General features: G+C 51.8%; 1 protein-coding gene across 4 annotated transcripts in view; it reads left to right on the forward strand.

Moving 5' to 3' along the window:
- OGDH (oxoglutarate dehydrogenase) overlaps window positions 1–25,456 on the forward strand; it is a 129,186-nt gene that overhangs the window by 69,523 nt on the left and 34,207 nt on the right. For all 4 annotated transcript variants that reach the window (XM_074940205.1, XM_074940207.1, XM_074940203.1 and 1 more), the window contains 2 exons: window positions 16,490–16,636; window positions 17,574–17,664. In XM_074940205.1, coding sequence (XP_074796306.1) covers window positions 16,490–16,636; window positions 17,574–17,664 — 238 coding nt within the window. The remainder of the gene's footprint in view (window positions 1–16,489; window positions 16,637–17,573; window positions 17,665–25,456) is intronic.

The raw sequence follows: 25,456 nt of genomic DNA on the forward strand, positions 1-25,456 counted from the left end.
TTCCACCCCGGACACCTTCAAAGCCGCTAAGGTGCCATCATCTCGATGAGCCCCCAAGTCTCCCACTGTAAGGGATAAGCCTCCACTCCCTTGGAGCATGGCACCATCTAGAGGCAAGCCTGCCAAGTTGTGTCTGTCTGCCCCCTGACCTGGATCTCCACGCCACTCTGAGTCCCAGCACCGCTCTGACTAGCGGCACTGGTCTGGCAGCCTTGATCCTCGGAGCCACTCCCATTCGAGGTGGTCATCGGCGGATAAGTCGTGGTCCCGCTTGAGGTCCAGATCCTGTTCTGTGAGCTTGCAGCACTGTGCTCCGCACCGGCCTCAGCCTGCATGCTGTTCACCTTCCAGGTGTCGCTCCCCAACGCGGCACGACTCCCACTCGAGAGCCATGTCATGGCACCTCTCCCCGCTTCGGCACCATCCTTGATCGCTGCACCGTTCTTCATCACGGCATCGTTCCCCACCTCGGCGCAGCTATATGTGATGGCACCCTCTACTTCGCTGCACCATTCCACACCCCGCCATCATTCCCCACAGCGGCACCATGCTGCATCGTGGCACCGATCGACATCACGGCCCCGCTACACTTCACAGCACACATCCCGCCCATCGTAGGAGGATGTTTCTCCGGTGCAGTCCCGTACCGCTGCCCCTTGGCTGTCCCGCTCAAGGTCGTCCTCCCTCCACTCAGGCAAGGCATCGGGGGCATCTGAGGTGCCCAGATCAGGGCTGGGCAGCCTAAGGCAGGATGCTTCAGCGCCCTAATGGCAGCCTCAGTGGCCGTTCTGGACCCCATCAGATCCAGGGCGCCCCTCTTGGTATTCCACCGCCTCCCCGTTCGGGATCTCGCCTCCCTGAGGCAACTCTCAGCTGCCCACCCCAGGACCCTCCACAAAACCCAGACCCAGCACCACCTTTGCCTGTCAAGGCTACATCCAGTGCCTGTGAGGACCCGGTCCCTAAAGATCAAGAGGCTACCATGGAACCAGTCCTACTGCTGGCTTCCTCCTCATCGTCCCCTGATAAGGTGGTGGCAGGCACCTCCACATTTGGGCCGCCACCCACGGATTACAGGGCCCTGCAGAAACTCCTCTGACGGATAACCCTGAATATGAATCTTCAGGTGGAGGAAGTGGTCGAACAGGAGGACCCAATGGTGGATATCCTAGAACCAGAGGGCCTCTCTAGGGTAGCGTTACCCATTGTAAAAACTATTCAATCCAATGCCAAAACCATTGGGCAAACATCTCTGCCTCCATCCCCACTACGGCCAAGGGGGCTGAACATAAATACTTTGTTCCCACTAAGGAATATGAGTGTTCCCACTAAGGAATATGAGTATCTCTTCACCCATCCTCCCCCATGCTCTCTCATGGTGGAGGCGGTGAATGAAAAAGAGAGGCAAGGTCAGCAGGCCCCCCGCAAGGGAAGCTAAATGGCTTGATTTGTTTGGAAGGAAAATTTATTCCATAGGGTGTCTCTCTCTCAGGATCACAAACCAACTCGCGTCCCTGAGTAGATACAACTATAACTCATGGTCCTCAACCCTGAAATTTAAGGAGCTCCTCCCCTCTGAGTCACGAGCGGAGTTGGGGGCCGTTGCTGAAGAGGGTAAAGCTGTCGCCCGGACTTCCCTCCAAGGCTCCCTCGATGCCGCGGACTCTGCGGCACGTACTCTGGTGTCCGGGATTCCAGTGAGGCACAATGCTTGGCGCCAGTCCTCTGGTCTTCCCCTGGAGGTCCAGCAGACCCTATAGGACCTTCCCTTTGATGGCCAGGGCCTATTTGCTGAGCAAACAAATTCCAGACTGCATAGCATAAAGCACTCCTAGAACACAATAAAGTCATAGAATCATAGAATATCAGGGTTGGAAGGGACCTCAGGACGTCATCTAGTCCAATCCCCAATTTTTGCCCCAGATCCCTAAATGGCCCCCTTAAGGATTGAGTTCACAACCCTCGGTTTAGCAGGCCAATGCTCAAACCACTGAGCTATCCCTCCTCCCTCGGCATGCACGCTCCGGTGACCCAAAGGAAGCCCTTTAAACTGCAGGCCACCCAGCAGTGGTCTTTTTCCCCTAGGCCCCGACAGGACTTCTCTCGTAAGAGAAGTAGATACAATTGACGCATACCGTCGCGTCCTCCATCTGGGCAGGGCCAAGGGCAATCCAAACCCCCTTTGGACCCTAAGTGCCCCTTTTGAACATGTGCACGAGGACAGAATACCAGTCCACAACCCGGTTGCCTCCCCTCCTCCTTTCCTGAACCATCTATCCCGCTTCTACCTTGCATGGTCCCTTATTACGTCAGACCAATTGGGTGCTCCGCACTATAGAAGTGGGATAGTCTATCCAATTCTGCTCTTCCCCACCCTTCCATCCCCCTTGCCCGTCCCTCTTCAGGGACCCCTCTCACGAGCAACTTCTTGTCTAGGAGGTCCAGGCTCTCCTCGCCCTAGGAGCGGTGGAGAAGGTCCCTCAGGAACTCAAAGGCAAGGGTTTCTACTCCCAATAATTCCTCATCCCAAAAGCGAAGGGGGGTCTCCAGCCCATTCTGGACTGCGGGAACTCAACCAGTTCATAGTCAGCTTGAAGTTCCGCATGTTCTCCCTAAGCACAATCATCCCTTCCCTAGACCGGGGAGACTGGTACTCCGCCCTCGACATGAAGGATGCTTATTTTCATCTATCTATCACCCCGGCTCACAGATGGTTCCTCCACTTTGTGGTGAACAAGGTGCATTACCAGTTCACAGCCCTCCCGTTCGGGCTTTGCACAGCGCCTCGCGTCTTCACCAAGTGCATGGCAGTTGTAAAGAACTCAATAATAGTGGGGAATTTCAATTATCCCCATATTGACTGGGTACATGTCACCTTAGGATGAAATGCAGAGACAAATTTCTCGATACTTTAAATGACTGCTTCTTGGAGCAGCTGGTACAGGAACCCACAAGGGGAGAGGGCAATCCTCAATTTAGTCCTGAGTGGAGCGTAGGATCTGGTCCAAGAGGTAACTATAACAGGACCACTTGGAAATAGTGACCATAATATAATAACATTTAACGTTCCTGTGGTGGGAAGAACACCTCAACAGCCCAACACTGTGGCATTTGATTTCAGAAAGGGGAACTATGCAAAAATGAGGAGGTTAGTTAAACAGAAATTAAAAGGTAGAGTGACTAGAATGAAATTCCTGCAAGCTGCATGGACACTTTTCAAAGACACCATAATAGAGGCCCAACTTAAATGTATACCCCCAAATTAAAAAAACACAGTAAAAGAACTAAAAAAGAGCCACCGTGGCTTAACAACCATGTAAAAGAAGCAATGAGAGATAAAAAGGCATCTTTTTAAAAAGTGGAAGTCAGCTCCTAGTGAGGTAAATGGAAAGGAGCATAAACACTGCCAAATTAAGTGTAAAAATGTAATAAGAAAAGCCAAAAAGGAGTTTGAAGAACAGCTAGCCCAAAACTCAAAAGGTAATAACAAAATGTTTTTTAAGTACATCAGAAGCAGGAAGCCTGCTAAACAACCAGTGGTGCCCCTGGACGATCGAGATACAAAAGGAGCACTTAAAGATGATAAAGTCATTGCGGAGAAACTAAATGAATTCTTTGCTTCAGTCTTCACGTCTGAGGATGTTAGGGAGATTCCCAAACCTGAGCCGTCCTTTGTAGGTGACAAATCTGAGGAATTGTCACAGATTGAAGTGTCATTAGAGGAGGTTTTGGAATTAATTGATAAACTTAACAGTAACAAGTCACCAGGCCCAGATGGCATTCACCCAAGAGTTCTGAAAGAACTCAAATATGAAATTGCGGAACTATTAACTGTGGTTTGTAACCTGTCCTTTTAAATCAGCTTCTGTACCCAGTGACTGGAAGATGGCTAATGTAACACCAGTATTTAAAAAGGGCTCTAGAGGTGATCCTGGCAATTTCAGATCGGTAAGTCTAATGTCAGTACCAGGCACATTAGTTGAAACAATAGTTAAGAATAAAATAGTCAGACACATAGAAGAACATAAATTGTTGCGCAAAAGTCAACATGGTTTCTGTAAAGGGGAATTGTCTTACTAATCTATTAGAGTTCTTTGAGGGGGGGTCAACAACTGTGTGGACAAGGGGGATCCAGTGGACGTAGTGTACTTAGATTTCCAGAAAGCCTTTGACAAGGTCCCTCACCAAAGGCTCTTACATAAATTAAGTTCTTCTTCGAGTGCTTGCTCATATCAATTCCAATTAGGGCTGTGTGTGCACTGCGTGCATGGCCGTCGGAGAATTTTTACCCTAGTAACACCCGGTGGGTCGGCTGTGGAGCCACCTGGAGTGGCGCCTTCATGGCGCTCAATAGATACCCCAGCCGACCCAGCGCCCCCTCAGTTCCTTCTTACCGCCCATGATGGTCATTGGAACTGTGGAGTCCTGCTTCGTTGCTCTCCACTCTCCCTAGCGTATAGTTAATAGTTATATTTGTTTGTTAGTTATAGTTGGTTTACTTATTGTTAGTGCGGTTAGGGGGCGGTGGTTTCCCCTCCTCCCCGATTCTTCTCTCGGGCTCATGTCCGAGGCTCCGGGATTCAAGCCCTGGGGTTCCTGCTCTAAGCCCATGCCAACGGGCAAGCCCCATGACTCTTGCCTGAAGTGTCTGGGGGAGTCTCATCAAGCAGAGAAGTTCAGGATCTGCAAAGGGTTTCGTCCCCGGATTAAGGAGGAGTGGGACTTTCGTTTAAAACAGCTCCTCATGGAGGCCGCTCTTAGCCCTCAACCCCCTGCGGCGCACCAAGATCTGGCACCAAGCGCCTCCGGTGCACAGCACCCCGGCGGCAGCGGTAGGAGTGGCACCGTAGTTGGACTCTGACCAAGACCTGCAGCACCGACACTCCCTGGCACCACAACCAACATCATCTGCCTGGCACCACTCCCATTCTCCTGGCCAGAAGCAGCACCAGAAGCCGGAAAAGGATGGCCAACGTCCGCAGAGACCAGCCTCCCTGGAAACGTCCGTGGAGACTCATCCCAGAAGGGAGCATCCAGGGGCACAGCTTACAGCTTCGGCACCATTGACTCCGGCCCTGAGGGGAGAGCCGTTGAGTCTGGTACCCCTGGACTTCCCGACACGCAGCATGGTTGAGGTCCAGTTGCCATCCACCCTGGATACCTTTGCAGCTGCAAGGGATCTTATTGCCATGGCGACATCGGCATCCCCTCAGCCTCATGCCAAGGCGCAGGTGCCTGTACGTTTGGCCTGGGACAAGCTGGCCCATCGGTCAAGCCGCGGCACCGATTCTGCTCCTGCCACCGCTTGCAGTTCCGACACCACTCTCCTTCGCGGCAGCGCTCTGACATCCTGCACCGGTCCTGGTCGCAGCACCGCTCTGCCCACCGGTCATCATCTCAGCCCAGATCCAGATCCAGGCACCTTTCCAGGTCTCGGTACCGGTCCAGGTCCTGGCACTGCTCCTCATCGCCTCGTCGACGTGACCCAGCGTTTAGTTGGTGGTCCTGCATCCCAACCAATGTATGGTTGGGACGCTATTTGTCCCAATATTTTGCTTTGGCGGCACTCCGGGTTGTGTTTTGGTTTTTTTGTTGCTTGGGGCAGCAAAAAACCTAGAGCTGGCCCTGGTGGGGGGGTGAGCCTGTGGTTGCCCCCCATGTGTCCTGATATTTTGTTCTTGTCATCTGGTCACCCTACCTGGCACAGATCTGCTCGGCACCTCCGTGGCCCTCACATTCCATTTCTCGTTCTTCAGGATCAGAGGTGGTGTCGCATTTCTCGGACCTTTGCCATTTGGACCATAGCCACTTGGAGTCAGGGGCTGGGCATTGGCAGGCACAGGAGCAGGGTCCCGTTCAAGGGCCTACTCAGTGGCTGTTCTGGATGCCATGTGCGTACTTCCAGGCTCAGGGTGCTCCATCTGGGTCTTCTCGATCAGCCCCGTCCGACCCAAGAGTGCCAGAGGCTACCGCCAGTCGGCCCGCCCCGGGGTTCATGCAGACTGTGGCGGCTTCTTTCCCCGCTCAGGACCTCCTCCAATACCGATTCCTGGTCTGGGCCCTGAGGTCGCTGGCACAGGACAGCCGGACCCAGCTCCACAAGAAGCCCTAGATGACGCTCTTCCCCCTGTGGCTTCCTCCTCCTCCGTGCCCACCAGGACCTCCTGCACAGGGTGACGCAGAATATGAGCCTGCAGGCAGAGGAGGTGGTAGAGGTGGAGGACCCCGTGGTGGATATTCTGTCTGTAGAAGCTCCATCAAGGGTGGCCCTACCCCTTATTCGGACCATCCAAACCACCACCAGAACAATTTGGCAGACACCTGTGTCCATCCCCCCAACTGCTAAGAGGGTGCAGCAAAAATACTTTGTCCCCTTGAAGGGGTATGATTATCTGTTCAGCCACCCACAGCCCTGTTCGCTCATGGTGGCGTCAGTGAACGAAAAAGAACGGCATGGCCAGCAGGCCCCAGCACCCAAATCGAAGGATGCCAAGTGCCTTGATTTGTGTGGGTGCAAAGTTTATTCCTCGGCGGGACTTCAGCTCAGGATCGCTAATCAGCAGGCGCTCCTGAGCCGTTACAATTTTAACTCCTGGAATGCCATGCTGAAGTTTAAGGAGTTAGTACCTCCTAAGTCCAGAGAGGAGTTTGCAGCTTTGGCGGAAGAGGGCAAAACAGTGGCACAGATGTCGTTGCAGGCCTCGCTGGACGCTGCGGACTCCGCTGCACATACTTTGTCCTCAGGGATCACAGTGAGGCGTATCTTCTGGCTGCAAGCCTCCGGCCTGCCACCGGAACTTCAGCAAACACTGCAGGACCTCCCCTTTGATGGAGCGTGCCTGTTTTCAGAAAAGACCAATTCAAGGCTACAAAGCCTTAAGGACTCAAGGGCAATAACGAAGTCCCTGGGCATGCACACACCAGCTACCCAGCGGAAACCCTTCAAACCCCAGCAGCCGTAACAATGCTCCTATCCTCCTCCTCGGCCAAGGCAGGATTTCTATAGGAGGCGGGGGCATAATGGCAGGAGGAAACCTTCCAACCCCAGTCTGGACAAGGCCAGGGCCCGTCCGAGCCTTCGTCGGGCTCAAAACAGGCCTGTTGAAGGGACACCCGAGGACGATGTACCGGACCTCGTTCAGGATCCTACCCCACCTTTCTTGAATCATTTATCCCATTTCCACCATGCTTGGTCTCACATAACCATGCACCCCTGGGTCCTCCGCACGGTGGAAGTGGGATACTCTCTCCAATTTTCTTCCTTCCCACCCTCCTTCCCCGTCCCTCTTCAGGGACCCTTCTCACAAGCAACTTCTTATTCAGGAGGTTCAGACACTCTTCGCCATGGGGGTGATCAAGGAGGTTCCAAGGGAACTAAGGGGCAGAGGGGTTTACTCCCGATATTTCCTAATCCCCAAGGCAAAGGGCGGGCTTCTGCCCATTCTGGACCTGAGCAGACTCAACAAGTTCATGGTAAAGTTGAAGTCCCGCATGGTCTCCTTGGGCGCTATTATACCTTCCCTGGAGACACTTAACGCCGCCCTCAACATGAAGGACGTGCATTTCCACATAGCAATTCATCCGGCGCACAGACATTTCCCCCGCTTTGTGGTCAACCACGAACACTGTCAGTTCACGGCCCTTCCCTTCGGTGTCTCCACGGCCCCCCAAGTGTTCACCAAATGTATGGCAGTCATGGCGGCCTTCCTTTGTTGACGGCGGGTACAGGTAGACGCTCACCTCAACGACTAGCTTATCTGGGGACGCACCAGAGAACAGGTGCGGTCCTAATTCCGTTTGGTCGTGAATACGTTTAGTCAGTTAGGCCTCCTTCTCAACGTGGCAAAGTCAACATTAGAACCGACCTAGAGAATAGAATTCATCAGAGCAGTTCTGGACTCCATGCAGGCATGAGCCCTCCTGCTGGATGCTTGTTTCCAGGCTATAGTGGTCCTCGTCTGGAGCCTTCAGAGCTTCCCAACCTTGTCGGCAAGAAGTTGCTTGAGTCTTTTCGGCCACATGGCTTCATAGAATCATAGAATATCAGGGTTGGAAGGGACCCCAGAAGGTCATCTAGTCCAACCCCCTGCTCGAAGCAGGACCAATTCCCAGTTAAATCATCCCAGCCAGGGCTTTGTCAAGCCTGACCTTAAAAACCTCTAAGGAAGGAGATTCTACCACCTCCCTAGGTAACGCATTCCAGTGTTTCACCACCCTCTTAGTGAAAAAGTTTTTCCTAATATCCAATCTAAACCTCCCCCATTGCAACTTGAGACCATTACTCCTCGTTCTGTCATCTGCTACCATTGAGAACAGTCTAGAGCCATCCTCTTTGGAATCCCCTTTCAGGTAGTTGAAAGCAGCTATCAAATCCCCCCTCATTCTTCTCTTCTGCAGACTAAACAATCCCAGCTCCCTCAGCCTCTCTTCATAAGTCATGTGCTCTAGACCCCTAATCATTTTTGTTGCCCTTCGCTGGACTCTCTCCAATTTATCCACATCCTTCTTGTAGTGTGGGGCCCAAAACTGGACACAGTACTCCAGATGAGGCCTCACCAGTGTTGAATAGAGGGGAACGATCACATCCCTCGATCTGCTCGCTATGCCCCTACTTACACACTTTTGCTTCGCACTATGCCATCGTCCGGCAGGCCAGAGGCGATGCGGCGTTTGGTACAGCAGTCCTACAATCCACGTTGCTTCACTCCGACCCCACTGCCTAGGTGGGGCTTGGGAGTCACCTAATTGGAATCGATATGAGCAAACACTAGAAGAAGAAAAAACGGTTATTCACCATTGTAACTGTTGTTCTTCGAGATGTGTTGCTCACGTCCATTCCAAACCCATCCCCCTTCCCCTCTGTTGCAGTAGCCGGCAAGAAGGAACTGAGGGGGCGCTGGGTCGGCTGGGGTATGTACCGAGAGCCATGAAGGCGCCATGCCAGGGGGCTCTAGAGCCAACCCACTGGGTGTTGCTAGGGTAAAAATTCTCTGACAGCCGTGCACGCAGCATGCACACACCTAATTGGAATGGATATGAGCAACACATCTCAAAGAACAACAGTTACAAGGGTGAGTAACCATTTTTTGTCATGGGATAAGATCCTTTCATGGACTGAGAATTGGTTAAAAGACAGGGAACAAAGGGTAGGAATAAATGATAAAATTTTCAGAATGGAGAGGGGTAACTACTGGTGTTCCCCAAGGGTAAGTCCTAGGACCAATCGTATTCAACTTATTCATAAATTATCTGGAGAAAGGGGTAAACAGTGAAGTGGCAAAGTTTGCAGACGATACTAAACTGCTCAAGATAGTTAAGGCCAAAGCAGATTGTGAAGAACTTCAAAAAGATCTCACAAAACTAAGTGATTGGGCAACAAAATGGCAAATGAAATTTCATGTGGATAAATGTAAAATAATGCACATTGGAAAAAATAACTCCAATTTATACATATAGTATGATGGGGGCTAATATAGCTACAACTAATCAAGAAAGATCTTCGGGTCATCGTGAATAGTTCTCTGAAGATGTCCATGCAGTGTGCAGCGGCAGTCAAAAAAGCAAACGGGATGTTAGGAATTATTAAAAAAGGGATAGAGAATAAGACAGAAAATATCATATTGCCCTTATATAAATCCATGATATGCCCACATCTTGAATACTGCCTATAGATGTGGCCTCCTCATCTCAAAAAAGATATACTGGCATTAGAAAAGGTTCAGAGAAGGGCAACTAAAACGATTAGGGGTTTGGAACAGGTCCCATATGAGGAGAGATTAAAGATGCTAGGACTTTTCAGCTTGGAAAAGAGGAAGCTAAGGGGGGATATGATAGAGGTCTATAAAATCATGAGTGGTGTAGAGAAAGTGAATAAGGAAAAATTATTTACTTGTTCCCATAATATAAGAACTAGGGGCCACCAAATGAAATGAATGGGCAGCAGGTTTAAAACAAATAAAAGGAAGTTGTTCTTCACTCAGCGCACAGTCAACCTGTGGAACTCCTTGCCTGAGGAGGTTGTGAAGGCTAGGACTATAACAGGGTTCAAAAGAGAAAACTGGATAAACTCATGGAGGTTAAATCCATTAATGGCTACTAGTCAGGATGGGTAAGGAATGGTGTCCCTAGCCTCTGTTCGTCAGAGGGTGGAGATGGATGGCAGGAGAGAGATCACTTGATCATTACCTGTTAGGTTCACTCCCTCTGGGGCACTTGGCATTGGCCACTGTCGGCAGACAGGATACTGGGCTGGATGGATCTTTGGTCTGACCCAGTATGGCCATTCTTATGTTCCTATGTTTAGCCTTTCTCCGCCGCCACCATGTGCATGTCTACCCTTACCTGGACGAGTGGCTCCTCCGGGGCCGCTCCCGTCAGCAGGTGGAATCACAGGTGCAGTTAGTCGGAGACACATTCGACCAATTAGGTATCATACTGAATGTCAGCAAATCAGTGCTCACCTCAACTCAAATAGAGTTCATCGGAGCCGTTCTGGATGCGACTCAAGAGCGTACTTGCCAGAGACGTGTCACCTGGCCCTCTCGCAGATAATCAGCAACCTTTGCAGCTTCCCTACCACAATGGCGAGGCAGTGTCTCAGGCTGTTAGGCCATATGGCATCCTGCACATATGTGGTTCAACACGCCCGGCTGCAACTCAGACCCTTGCAAGCGTGACTCACGTCTGTGTATTGTCTGAGCCACGACAGTCTGGACACAGTGCTGACCATCCCTTGGCACACCCTCGATTCCCTAGGGTGGTGGCTGAATCCCCGCGCGGTAGGCGCCAGGGTTCCTTTTCATCCACCCCACCCCACCTTGACCTTAGTCACAGACACGTCTGCATTGAGCTGGGGAGCGCATCTGGGAAGCCTGACAACTCGGGGCCTATGGCAAGTAGAGGAAGTGGATCTGAATATCAACGTCAAAGAACTCGGGGCGATTTGCCTCGCCTGACCAGCTTTTCTGATTCGCTTGCAGGGCCACTGCGTTGCGGTATTGACGGGAAACCCCGCATCTATGTTTTATATTAAGAAGCAAGGCGAAGCTTGCTTGTCTCCTCCCTGTCAGGAAACCCTCCTACTGTGGGAATTTTGCCTAGCCCACTCCATCTTTCTGCAGGCTTCATACCTGCAGGGTGTTCAGAACGTGCTAGCAGACAGCCTGAGCAGACATTTCCTCACACGAGTGGTCGATTCGCCCAGACATCATCCTCTCCGTATTCCACAGTTGGGGGTTTCCCCAAATCAACCTGTTCACCACACGAGCCAACAGGAATTCCCCAACCTTTTGCTCCTTCAGGAGGCTCGGTCACAGATGCGTTCATGATTCCATGGTCCAGGCAGCTGCTATATGCCTTCCTGTCATTCCCGTTCATCCACAAAGTGTTTCTCAAAATCCGCAGGGACAAGGCGGACGTCCATTTTGGTGGCCCCAGACTGGCCTTGCCAGTGCTGGTACCCCACCTTCATGGACTTGTCGGTCCAGTCACCGATACGGCTACCTCTCATTCCCGACCTTATTATACAGCACCGCGGTCGCCTCCTTCACCCAGACCTTCAGTCTCTCCGCCTCACAGCCTGGAGAATCCGTGGCTGAATCAGGCAGAGGTCGCCTGTTCGGATCCGATGAGGCAGGTAGTTCTGGAAAGCCGCAAGCTGTCTACTAGCACCACATACAGGGCGAAATGGAAGAGGTTGTCCAGCTGGTGTGCCCAAAGGCAGGTGCTCCCGCTCCAGGCTCCCATTCTTTGTATCTTGGACTATCTTCTGTACCTAAAGGACCAGCGTCTGGCGTTTGGTTCCCTCAAGGTCCACCTCGCAACCATCTCAGCCTTTCACCCAGGCAATTCTGGGCATTCGATGTTCGCTCACCCCATCATGAGACGTTTTCTGAAAGGCCTGGAGAAGATACATCCCCCCCGATGAAGCCCCCCATCCTGGCCTGGAATCTTAACGTAGTCTTCTCCCGCTTCATGGGCCCTCCCTTTGAGCCTTTAGCTTCTTGCTCACTCCTCTACCTCTCTTGGAAAGTAGCTTTTCTGGTGGCTATCACCTCGGTACGACGTGTGTCTGGGCTGCAGGTCCTCGCCTCTGAGCCCCCCGTACATGATTTTTCATAAAGATAAGGTACAACTTAGACCTCACCCAGTTTTCCTTCCCAAGGTGGTGTCCCACTTCCATATTAGCCAGGACATCTTCCAGCCAGTCTTTTATCCAAAGTCGCACAATAGTCCTCAAGAACTACACTTGCACTCACTGGATGTTAGGAGAATGCTCGCTTTTTATATTGAGCGGGCAAAGCCGTTCCGAAACACAACCCAGTTGTTCGTTGCTATAGCAGAGCGGATGAAGGGATTGCCAGTCTCTTCCCAGCGGATCTCCTCCTGGATCACAGCTTGTATCTGCGCCTCTTATGACTTGGCGAAGGTTCTTCCGCCTGCCATCACTCCACGAGGGCTCAGGCCTCGTCGGCAGCCTTTCTAGCCCAAATACCTCTCCAAGAAATCTGCAGGGCTGCGACATGGTCTTCTGTGCATACTTTCATGTCGCACTATTGCCATCGTCCACCAATCTAGGAATGATGTGGCCTTCAGCAGAGCGGTACTTTGGTCGGCAATACCTTGACTCCGACCCCACCTCCTCGGTAAGGCTTGGAAGTCACCTAACTGGAATTGATATGAGCAAGCACTCAAAAAAGAAAAAACGGTTACTCACCTTTTGTAACTGTTGTTCTTCGAGACGTGTTGCTTATATTCCATTCCCCGCAGCTACCCTCTGTTGGAGTAGCCTGCAAGAAGGAACTGAAGGGGGGGTCGGGCCGGCAGGGTTGTATATAGCGCTCCATACCCGGTGCCACTCCAGGGGGCTCCACAGCCGGCCCGACGGGTAGCTGCTAGGGAAAAGTTTCCGACAGCCATGTACGCGGCGCGCACACACACCTAACTGGAATAGATATGAGCACCGCATCTCGAAGAAGAACAACAGTTACAAAAGGTGAGTAACCGTTGTTTGTTTTTTTTCCTGTATTGAGTCTGATCTCTAGCAACCTCATTCGCTGAGACCTCAGTTATCTCATTGACATCCTGTTTGACCCCTTGGCCTCCCATCTCTTTTCCACTGCCTCCTTGTTGACCTTAACCCTGGATTAATTCCCACACTCCCCACAATAGCTCCTCTCTTGACCTTGTCTGAGCACTGCTCTCACCAATCTCCCATCACCAAGTTCCTTCTCTCAGGCCACCATCTCGTCTCTTTCAACATCACCTCCTGCCCCCCACCCCGAAGCTTTCTGTGGTCTCCAGAATGTCAACGCCTTTGATGGCCTTGCTGTTCTCAGACGTTTCCTCTGTTGGTTTTTGTTGTGGAACCTCGCTCTGCTGTCCCCCATCTCCCCTAGTGCCTGATTCCTCTGCTCCTAAATGTTTCCAGGGGGAGTTTCACTTTCTCCATTATGGGTGTGTTACTCTTCCTTCAATCCTACCCTCCTCTTTGCCATACAGTGCTATTCATCACTGCCCACATAGTTCCAGCTCACAGAAACTCAGCCTTTGCCTCCCTTCTGAAATGCCCCCCATCTTGCATCTTTTTCCCTCCCCGCTCAAGGTCTTCTCGGCTCCTTCAAGGAGATCAACAAGATTGAGTCTTCCACCAACCCCCACTTTCCTTCTTCTCTCCTGTCACAGTCAGAGGTTTTTGATCGCTCCCTACCTTTGCCTCCTCCCCCTTTCCCCCCCATCTCCATTCACTATCACTACCCCCTGCGCCTCTCTTCTAACTCCTGGAACCCCCCCACTTGGACTTTGCCTCCATTCCATTCACTGCATCCACTCTTCCCAAGTTCCCACTTTGCAGCTGCTTCTCAGGGCCCTCTTCTGCCACCCCTCTGCAGCTTTTGATGCTCTTGATTATAACCTTCCATTTTGAAATCTGGACCCCCTTTTGGTGTCCACCACTCCAGCCTACCTCTGCCTGTCAGCCAGCTGGCTGTTGGCTCCTGTGACGGTATGAGTGTAATATAATATCTCATTGAAAGGTGACGGGGCCAGAAAGAGTTAATTAACTCACAGACTGACCTGACCCTTGGCCGAACTTTAAAGATTGGTTAGGAAGATATGTAAATGAATAGAGCTTTGAAATGCAAGCCTGCATTGTTAGAGATAGAAGGGTAGATGTTTGCTCAGGTCTTGTGATGTAAGCAAACATGTCTTGTCTATTGCTATAGCTTTGATTCAAAGATCAAAAGAGGAATATTAACATTTAGGAAGACACTTGAGTGAAATAGTATTATTGTCTATGCCTGTTTGAAGGTTGTGATAACCTGTATCTGAACTGTTTAATGGATAAATTATCCTGTGCTAATTGCCACGATGTTTGGAAGATGGAAATGTATAAAAACCTTAGGACACGATCCTTCTTCATCTCAGATCTGCTTTGGGTTTCAAGAGGGGGAAACCTTAAGCCACAAGGATTGAGATCCCCAGTCACTGACTGGAGTCACCCTGAACGTGGACATTGGATTATAACTTATGGACTATTTCTAAAAGGACTTTTGGCCACTACAAACTCATCTTTGCTCTGTATCTGAACCTCAAGAATTGAATTGTATGTATATTGATCTTTTAACCAACACTCTCTCTTTTCTTTTTAAATACATTTTAGTTTAGTTAACAAGAATTGACTATAAGCATGTATTTTGGGTAAGTTATTATTTGACCTGGGTCTGGGGCTTGGTCCTTTGAGATCCGGAAAACCTTTTCTTTTATATGATGAAATAAGATTTTCAGAATTTATCATCCTATGTTTGACATGTGTGTCTGGATGGAGGCCTGAGGCTGGGTACTTTAAGGGAACTGCATTATTTGAACGTCTGAGTACCCAGGGAGGTGCTATAGAAGCTGTTTTGTGCTGGCTGGGTAAATCTAAGTATTGAAATATCCACCAGCGTTTGTGGTTTGTTTGCCCCATTCTGTTTGCAGTTCACCCTAATTGAGTGACCTCAGCTGGCTCCCACAGGCAGCACCGTCACAGCTGCTCATGGGAATTCTTGCATTTACTTAAGGCTATATTTCGATTGTATATTTTATCCTTCTCTCTTGCCCTTCATATGTTCCTTTCATTCTTAGATTAGGACCAATATTGGGCAGGGACTGTGCTGGATGTGGCTAGCACTTTGTACATAGTGGGTGCTATCCTAGTAGTAATTATAAAGGCATAACGCAGCCAATGGTGCATAGAAGAATCACTTGCACAAGTGACCTGGAGATGACAGTTAGACTTAGTCTCTAAGGTGCCACAAGTACTCCTTTTCTTTTTGTGAATACAGACTAACACGGCTGTTACTCTGAAACAGTGATAAATGGCTCCATGTCTAGTTGGCAGTCGGTGTCAAGTGGAGTGCCCCAGGGGTCGGTCCTGGGGCCGGTTTTGTTCAATATCTTCATAAATGATCTGGAGGATGGTGTGGATTGCACTCTCAGCAAATTTGCAGATGATACTAAACTGGGAGGAGTGGTAGATACGCTGGAGGGGAGGGATAGGATACAGAAGGACCTAGACAAATTGGAGGATTGGGCCAAAAGAAATCTGATGAGGTTCAATAAGGATAAGTGCAGGGTCCTGCACTTAGGATGGAAGAATCCAATGCACCGCTACAGACTAGGGACCGAATGGCTAGGCAGCAGTTCTGCGGAAAAGGACCTAGGGGTGACAGTGGACGAGAAGCTGGATATGAGTCAACAGTGTGCCCTTGTTGCCAAGAAGGCCAATGGCATTTTGGGATGTATAAGTAGGGGCATAGCGAGCAGATCGAGGGACGTGATCGTTCCCCTCTATTCGACACTGGTGAGACCTCATCTGGAGTACTGTGTCCAGTTTTGGGCCCCACACTACAAGAAGGATGTGGATAAATTGGAGAGAGTCCAGCGAAGGGCAACAAAAATGATTAGGGGTCTAGAGCACATGACTTATGAGGAGAGGCTGAGGGAGCTGGGATTGTTTAGTCTGCAGAAGAGAAGAATGAGGGGGGATTTGATAGCTGCTTTCAACTACCTGAAAGGGGGTTCCAAAGAGGATGGCTCTAGACTGTTCTCAATGGTAGCAGATGACAGAACGAGGAGTAATGGTCTCAAGTTGCAATGGGGGAGGTTTAGATTGGATATTAGGAAAAACTTTTTCACTAAGAGGGTGGTGAAACACTGGAATGCGTTACCTAGGGAGGTGGTAGAATCTCCTTCCTTAGAGGTTTTTAAGGTCAGGCTTGACAAAGCCCTGGCTGGGATGATTTAACTGGGAATTGGTCCTGCTTCGAGCAGGGGGTTGGACTAGATGACCTTCTGGGGTCCCTTCCAACCCTGATATTCTATGATTCTATGAAACCTGTCAGTCTATATCATTCATCTGTGACTCCCCCACTAATGTCCCTGTGGGTTCTCTGGCCCATGCAATAGGCTGTAGCCTGACCGTTGACTTCTGTCTGACTCTGCCTTTCAGGTTTGAGGAGTTCCTCCATCGGAAATGGTCTTCGGAGAAGCGTTTTGGCTTGGAAGGTTGCGAGGTGCTTATCCCAGCCTTAAAGACGATCATTGACAAGTCAAGTGAGAATGGAGTGGATTATGTTATCATGGGGATGCCACACAGGTAACAGGATCCTTATCTCCCCACCCCATATTTTGGCGGCAGGGGCAGCTGGCAGGTCAGAAAGATGTGGGCGGGTGGCAGTTAGCGGGGCTGAGGTGTAAAGGGAAGCTGGCTTCCCCTAGAACTCTTGCTCCTGGCATAAGCTGACTGTTTTTCCAAAGATTATTAAGTTTAATTTGATTGAAAATGATATAAACAAACTGAGATTCAAATGCATCTTGGGCATTAGCATCACCCATTCATAGCTAGCATCACCCATTATACAAGGCTGCAGGAAATGTATCTTAATTTACAGGGAACACCCTGTGCCTTTCTAAACAAAATGCCCAGCAAGCCCTTGTTTATTATCTGCATAACTGCATGCGGGGATCTGCAGAATAATAGCTTCCCCAGTGAGCCCTTAATCTAGGATATGTGTTGTATCTCCTGCAGAGGAGACTGGGATTCCCTGTGGATATTGAGGCCCCATTGCACAGGTGCACAATACTAGGCAATTTGGACCTGCGTTTTAAGAAGGTCTGGCCTTGCAACACGGATTTAACTGGTGTCTGGATCCAAATTAATTGGGAAGTGTAAAGAACAGTCTTCCTGAGGTGGCTGCCAGCATAGGGGAATCTCATGTGGCTGTTTCTTCCTGAGTCCAGCATGAGTAAATCACAGTATTGTGAAAAGAACCCCTCATGGGACAGGGTGCTGCCAGGTGACCCACCTTGCTTTCCTCTTCAGAAGGAGCGCAGGGTACTCTTGCTACAGACTGTAACAGTTTGGCAGGGCATGGGGAAGAGTAAAACTGCTTGTTCTTGGTGTAACATAGGAAGAGGAATGGGTCCTTTGCCTTGGCTTGAAGCATGGGGTGAGAAGCACTCTCTCCAGACAGGCAGCATAGAGTGCAAGGTGAGCTGTCCACCTGTAGCTGACTGTGGCATTCATTTCACAGAGGGCGTCTGAATGTTCTCGCCAACGTGATCAGGAAGGAGTTGGAGCAGATCTTCTGTCAGTTTGATTCCAAGCTGGAGGCTGCTGATGAGGTGAGTGAGGTTTGAGTAGAGTCTAAGCAAGCAGCCACGTGAGAGTATAGGTACAATATGCAGCAGGACTCTTTCTCCAGACAGCAGACTACACTTGGCAATCCCTGTCCCCGAGGGTCCCATCTAGCCTGGTATCCCATCTCTGACAGTGGCCAGCACCAGCTGTATCAGAGGGAGGTGCAAGAATCCCCTTAGTGGGCAATTCTGGAATAACCTGTCCATGTGGGAAACCTCTGCCTGTTCCTGACCCTCATCAGTTAGTGATTGGCTTGCCCTGAACCAGGAAGGTTCATAACCCTTCTGTTTTTCTTATCCTGTGAATTATCGCTGGGTGTTCTCATTATCCAGACGGATAACTAGTTATTTATTGGTCCTGCTCAGTTTGTGGCCTCAATACCTTGTGGCAGTGAATTCTGCAGGGTAGATGTTGTTTTAAATGTGTTGTCTCAGTTGATCCAGTTTCCAAGCCAAGATAGTACTTTACCCAATGACTGTTCTGTCTACCTTAATAGCTTCTTGTGAGACTTGGTAGCCTCTTCAAAATAGTCTTGAGAGTCCAGCAAGTTATGAATCTTGGTTTTCCTGTAGCCTCTACCTTGCTGTCAGATATGCTAGCGGATTAGAGAGACGTGACTGTTCCTTGACATAATATGGGCTGATCTGTCCCTATCCTATCATGAGCTTCTAGGTCAGGCTTCCCCCTTTGTTCCATAGTGTGGCCCACATGTTGGTAGAGAGATCATCTTATGGAGCACTTCCCCTCTATAGCATGTTCTGATTTTTGGCCACATGCCATGCCACTAGCAGCTATAATAATTCCTTGTTCTTCAAGTGATTGCCGATGTGCATTCCACAATAGTTGTGTGTGCTCGACACATGCACCAATGCTGGAAGATTTTCCCTTAGCAGTACCCGTAGGGGAGTGCCCCTAGCGACTCCTGGCGTGGTGCCACCATGGCGCAGTATAAGGGGCGCTGCGCACTCCCCCACCATCAGTTTCTTCTTGCTGCCAGTTTAGGTGCTTCAGAACTGCTCTGCTTCAGCTCTGCTGTAGCTTTCCCTCTTGGACTCTGTTAGTTCATAGTTAGTAGTGCCTGTAGTTTAAAAACAAAAACAAAAAGTAGCTTTAGTTAGAATTCGTTAAGTGCTCCTGGGTCGGGGCATGCCCCATGCCCCGGGCTTTAAGTCGTGTGACACTTGCAAACGGCCTATGCCCATGAGTGATCCACACGCGGACTATTTACAGTCTGGGGGAAACCCATCCGCAGCAAGATTTGCAGATCTTTCAAACCTCAGACCAAGAAGGCGCAGGACATTTGGCTCCAAACCATTTTGATGGAGTCTGCCCTGACCCCGACACCACTGCACTGCTCCGAGTCAGCACTGAGCACCGCGGCATCGGTGCATGGCAACCCAACGGTGCCCTCCACCAGTCGGCACCGCTCTCTGTCCATGGGACACTCTAAAAAGGCGAAGAAGAGGTTTTATCTGCCAAGGCACTGGAGCAGGACTGGGGGAGAGACTAGACCCGCATTGGGCAGCTCTCAGTCCCCACCGGCCTTGCGGCCTCCGACTCAAGTTGAGCGGAGTAGCCCAGCCCGCTCCAAGACGACTTCCCCGGACGCCAGTGGCCACGTTCAGGTGCCCTCCATGCCGGAGGACCTGCAGGCGGCTCGAGACGTTATGTCTCTACCGGTACCAGTAGCACCGCTGTCGTCGGCTCCCCAGTCCAGAGGCAAGCCACCGCTCGGACCCCCGCAGTCACCGCCTGGACAGTACCGCTCACGGTCGAGGGAAGGTTCCCGACTCCATTCCCCACTCAGTGATTGTTCTGTGCGCAGTCTGCGCTGATCCCAGTCAACCTCCACCAGGTTGTCTGGCTGGGTACCAACTGGCAGGGGTTCCAGGCACCACTCCACCTTGAGGGGGAACGTAGACTTCACGAAGAGAGCGTACTCTACCAAGACTGGGACAGATGGCACCAGAGGTCGTTACCTCCGAGAAGGTACCATAGCCCCTCGCGATACAGATGTCAATGCTGTTCCCGCTCTTCATCTCGCTCGAGGTCCCTGCCGCGGCACTGCTCCCGCAGCCCCCGGGGTCAATCGCCTGCACCCTGCCGTTGCAGATCCGCCCATCAGAGCTGTTCACGGAGCAGCTGCTACAGATGGTACTCCCGCTTCTCCACGCCAGCATCACTGCCTCGCGTTTGGCACCACTCCCGACGCCGCCACTCATCCCAGTCCCAGGATAGTGGTCGATCGTATGCCAGCCCGGCCTCCCTTCAGAGTCGTCAGTCGACTAGTCAGGCTGGACAGTCTGTTTCACTGGTGCCACAGCAGGTGCAGTGGCACCGGGCTCCCTGGCTGGCACCATGATACCAGTGGGCCCCGTGGGCCCCAATGCAGCCCCCAGTGGTGGCTCGCTTGGTGGCCGGAGCCTTGGAAAGACCGTCGTCCTCCCTCTCCCAGTTGTTCATTCTCGGTCCTGCACTCAGAAGGGGACCAAGTGGTGGGACCTGCGGTACCGGTGGGGACATAGAGTACAGCATCCACATCCTCCTCCTCCTCCTCCTCCAGATGAGGTGATCACAGCCCCTCCTGCTCCCATCCCGCAGGAGGACACACAAGCCCACCAAGAGATGTTGAAAAGGGTGGCATCAAGCCTCAGCCTACAAACCGAGGAGGTGGAGGAACCTCTCGGACTCCCTGTTCAACATCCTCTTGGCTTCGGCTCCGGCCAGGGTGGCTCTCCCACTTCATGAAGGGGTGGCAAAGATCTTGAACGCCTTGTGGCAAACCCCGGCTTCCTTGCCCCCCATCTCTAAGAGGGCAAAACAAAAGTATTTTGTGCCCGCCAAGTGGCATGAATACCTATACACCCACCTGCCCCCAACTTGAGTCAGTCAACCATAGGGAGCAGCAAGGTCAACCTGCTACTACTCCTAAAAATAAGGACTCAAGGAAACTAGATCTATTCGGTAGAAAGGTTTATTCGTCCTCGAGCTTCCAACTGAGGGTGGCGGACCACCAAGCCCTGCTGGGTAGATACGATTTCAATTTGTGGGGTTTTATGCCCAAATTTGCGGACTCCCTCCAGGAGCGTGGTAAGGAGTTCAAGGCCCTGGTCCAGGAGGGCACGGCTGCCTCCAGGGCAGTCCTTCAGGCAGCCTCGGACGCCGCAGATATGGCTGTATGGTCTATGGCCGCCGCAGTTTCCATGAGGAGAGCATCGTGGCTCCTGCTGTCTGGGTTGTCCAGCGAGGCACAGAACTCCTTACAGGACCTTCCATTCGATGGCAAGGCCCTGTTTGCGGAACAAACAGACTTGAAGTTACACGGTCTGAAGGACTCCCGAACAACATTAAAGACCCTCAGCCTCTATGTCCCAGCCCCGGCCAGGACCAAGTTCAAACCGAAGCAGGCTCCCAGTCAGGCCACCCACTCCAGATATGAGCCCCCTTATAAAAAATCAAGGGACTATAAAGAGCACCCATAAAGGCAATCCCGGCCTGGGCCCTCTAAGGGCAAACAGGTGAGGAGGCGCCAGTTTTGACAGGATGCCCGGGGGCGAGTTACCAGTTCATACCACCCGGAATAAAACTTCCCTTCTCCAACCAGTTGTGTGCTTTTTCTCCTCAGAGTGGTCGCAGCTGACTTCAGACCGATGGGTCCTCAACACTGTGTCCCGGGGCTATACCCTCCAGTTTTTCTACCCCACCCACCTTCCCTCCCCATCCCTCTTCAGGGACCTCTCTCACAAGAGTCTACTTGAGCAGGAGGTGAGGCGGCTCCTTGGCTTAGGAGCGGTGGAGGTGGTGCCAGCGGAGTTCAGACGCAAGGGGTTTTACTCCTGTTATTTCCTTATCCTGAAGGCCAAAGGGGGCCTCGGGCCCATCCTGAACCTGTGAGGCCTGAACTAGTACATGGTAAAGCTCAAGTTTCAGATGGTGTCTCTGGCCTCCATCATCACTGCCCTCAATCTACAGGACGCATACTTCCACATTCATATATTCGAGGGACACAGGTATTTCCTCCGCTTCCCAGTTGGGCAGGAACACTATCAGTTCACTGTCCTCCCGTTTGGCCTATCGGATCAGGGTCTTCACAAAGTGTATGTCTGTGGTAGTGGCCTACCTCAGACGTCGGGGTGTCCAGATCTTCCCTTACCTCGACGACTGACTGGTCGGGGCAGCTCCAGGTCACAGGTACAGGATCACGTAGCACTCCTCCTGTCCACATGCACCACACTGGGGCTGTTGGTAAACGACACCAATGGACACCAAACGACACCAATGGACACATTGGTTCCAGTGCAGTGCATAGAGTTCATTGGGGCAATTCTGGACGCAATGTCAGCCAGAGCCTCCCTCCCACCAGACAGATTTGAAACCCTAAGGGAGCTCATCAGTGCAATCACAAGGTTCCCCGTGATGACAGCCAGAGCATGCCTCCAACTCCTGGGTCATATGTCGGTGTGTATGTATGTGGTTCATCACGCCAGACTCAGGATGCGGCCCCTCCAGCTCTAGTTGGCCTCGGTATTCTCCCAGTCCAGAGACAGGATGGACAAAGTCCTCACTGTGCCCAAACCGGTGATAGCCTCCCTAGGCTGGTGGTCTTCCCCGGGGAACATGCTCCAAGAGGTCCCGTTCAGGGGCTGATTCCCGACTGTGGAATTAGTGTCCGATGCGTCGGACCTGGGGTGGGGCGCCCATGTGGGAAACCTCTAGACCCAAGATCAGTGTTCCACACAGGACCTTGCCCTGCACATAAATGTCAAAGAACTCAGGGCAGTCCGTCCGACGTGTGTGGCCTTCCGCTCGCACCTGGAGGGCAGAGTGGTCAGGGTTCTCATGGACAACACAGCCTCGATGTTCTACATCAGCAGGCAAGGCGGGGCCCATTCCTCAGCCCTCTGCCAGGAAGCCCTCAGGCTGTGGGACTTCTGCAGAGCCCACGATATTTACCTGGAAGCCCACCACTTACCGGGCATCCGAAACTCTCAGGCGGATCGGCTGAGCCGGGACTTCTCTCTGCACAAATGATCACTGCACCCAGAGATGGTGCACAGGATTTTCCAAACATGGGGCACTCCCCAAGTGGACCTGTTCGCAACCTGGCAGAACCACCAGTGTCTCCACTTCTGCTCCAGGGGAGGGTTGGTCATGGGCGCAATCTCCGACACCTTCCTTCTGTCCTAGTCAGGCCAGCTGTTCTATGCCTTTCCCCCGTTTCCAGTGATCGGCAAGGTCTTGGAAAAGATAAAAACAGACAGGGCCCAGGTCCTCCTGTTCACCCCGGCATGGCACAGGCAACATTGGTACAGGACTCTCACAAACCTGGCAGTCGCCCTGCCGTAGCCGTTGCCACCTGCTCTCCTGGGACCTGCTCTTCCAGGACCAAGGTCGTCGCCTCCACCCCAACCTAGCAGCACTGCACCTCACGGCATGGCTGCTCAGTGGTTAGGCAGGGAGGAGAGGACTTGCTCAGAAGGGGTTCAGTGCATCCTCCAGGAGAGCAGGTGGCCCTCCATTCGTCAGGCCTACCTGGCAAAATGGTTTCCCGGTGGGCTGCTGATCGGGGCTTATCGCCTGTGGCTGCTCCGATCCAGCTTATACCAGACTACCTCCTTCATCTTAGAGCCCTGGGCCTAGCGCTCTTGTCCTTCAAGGTGCACTTGGCGGCCATATCGGCCTTCCACCCGCCAGTACAGGGTCACACGATATTCTCTCATGCCATTACTGGCCAATTCCTTAAGGCAGGGATGGCCAACCTGTGGCTCCAGAGCCACATGCGGCTCTTCAGAAGTTGATATGCGGCTTCTTGCATAGGCACCGACTCTGGGGCTGGAGCTACAGGCACCAACTTCCCAATGTGCTCTACCCCCACTCCACCGCTTCCCGCGCCCTCCCTTGAGCCTGCCATGCCCTCGCTCCTCCCCCCTCCCTCCTGGAGCCTCCTGCACGCCACGAAACAGCTGATCAGGAGGTGCGGGAAGGAGGGGGAGCTGATGGGGGGGGCTGCTGACATTTTACTGTGGCTCTTCGGCAACATACATTGGTAAATTCTGGTTCCTTCTCAGGCTCAGGTTGGCCACCCCTGCCTTAAGGGTTTGGATCACCTCTTCCCGTATGTTAGGCCCTCAGTCCCGCAGTGGGACCCGAACTTGGTGCTGGCCAGGTTTACTGGACCTCCATTTGAACTGCTAGCTACATGCTCCTGGTTACACCTCTCTTGGAAGGTAGCCTTCCTGGTGGCGATCAGGTCCACTGGGAGGGTCTTGGAGCTCCGGGCACTAACCTCCGAACCCCCATACACGGTGTTCCATAAGGATAAGGTCCAGCTCCGACCACATCCTTCATTCCTCCCTAAGGTGGTCTCTGCCTACCATATGGGCCAAGACATTTTCCTGCCGGTGCTCTGTCCCAAACCCCATGTGTCCAGCGAGGGGTGCTGCCTCCACATGCTGGATGTGGGACAGGCTCTGGCCTTTTATCTGGCATGTACGAAACCGTTCAGGAAGTGCTCACAACAGTTCATTGCCTCAGCCGAACACACAAGAGGCCAGCCGATCTCCATTCGGCAGCTCGTGTATCTGTACTTGTTACGACCTGGCGGGAGTTCCCCCGCCACCGATTGTGAGGGCACACTCGACTAGGGCGTAAGCCTCGTTGGCTGCCTTACTGGCCCACGACCCTATTCAGGACATCTGTAGGACGGCCACATGATCATTGGTTCACAATTTCACCTCGCATTATGCAATCATCTCCCAAACCAGAGAGGACACCGGGTTCGGCAGGGCAGTGCTTCGTCCCGAGTGTCTGTGAACTGCTACCCACCTCCAACAGATATAGCTTGGAATCGCCTATTGTGGAATGCACATGAGCAATCACTCGAAGAAAAGACAGTTACCTTTCTGTAACTGTTGTTCTTCGAGATGTGTTGCTCATGTCCATTCCACATCCCGCCCTCCTTCCCCTCTGTCAGAGTTGTCTGGCAAGAAGGAACTGAGGGTGGGGGGAGCACGCAGAGCCCCTTATACTGCACCATGGCGGTGCCACGCTCGCGAGGGACGGTCCCTTACGGGTACTGCTAATGGAAAAACTTCCGGCACCAGTGCACATGGCAAGCACACACACCTATTGTGGAATGGACATGAGCAACACATCTCGAAGAACACCAGTTACGGAAAGGTAACTGTCTTTTTGGGGGGAAGGGGAAGCTTGTGTATATTTGTGCCCCTTCTTACACTTACACAATTTTACTTCACCTGTCCCAATATTTCTCCCACCTAGTGAGTTTCATAGAATACCAGGGTTGGAAGGGACCTCAGGAGGTCATCTAGTCCAACCCCCTGCTCAAAGCAGGACCAATCGCCAACTTTATTCCCACTTCTTCCTGATCTCCCTCTTCCAGACCCTGCTTCCTTCTCTTCTCTCCTCTCCCCTGCCCCATCCACCTCCCTTGCCCTCTCCAGACCCATGCACCTGCCTCCCAACCAGTCCTTGCCTCCTTTCCTTTGCTCAGTGCTTCTACCTCCTGGCTTTTCTCCCATCTCTAGGGTATAAATGAGGTCAGATGCTTATCGGAGGTGCACAGAATACAGCTGGTAACCAGGACCCATGTTGTTGAACTTGGATGCTTAAAGCTAGTAGTACTTAGGAACCCAAACAAGAGCCCTGCCTTGGCTTCAATGGGAGCAGGATTGGGTTCTTAAACAATATAAATGATTTTCACCTTTGTGGCCAATATTTGGGGCATCTCTGTGCTGCTGTTACTCTCTGATATCA

The sequence above is a fragment of the Natator depressus genome, chromosome 26 (assembly GCF_965152275.1).
Source record: "Natator depressus isolate rNatDep1 chromosome 26, rNatDep2.hap1, whole genome shotgun sequence".
NCBI lineage: Eukaryota > Metazoa > Chordata > Testudines > Cheloniidae > Natator > Natator depressus.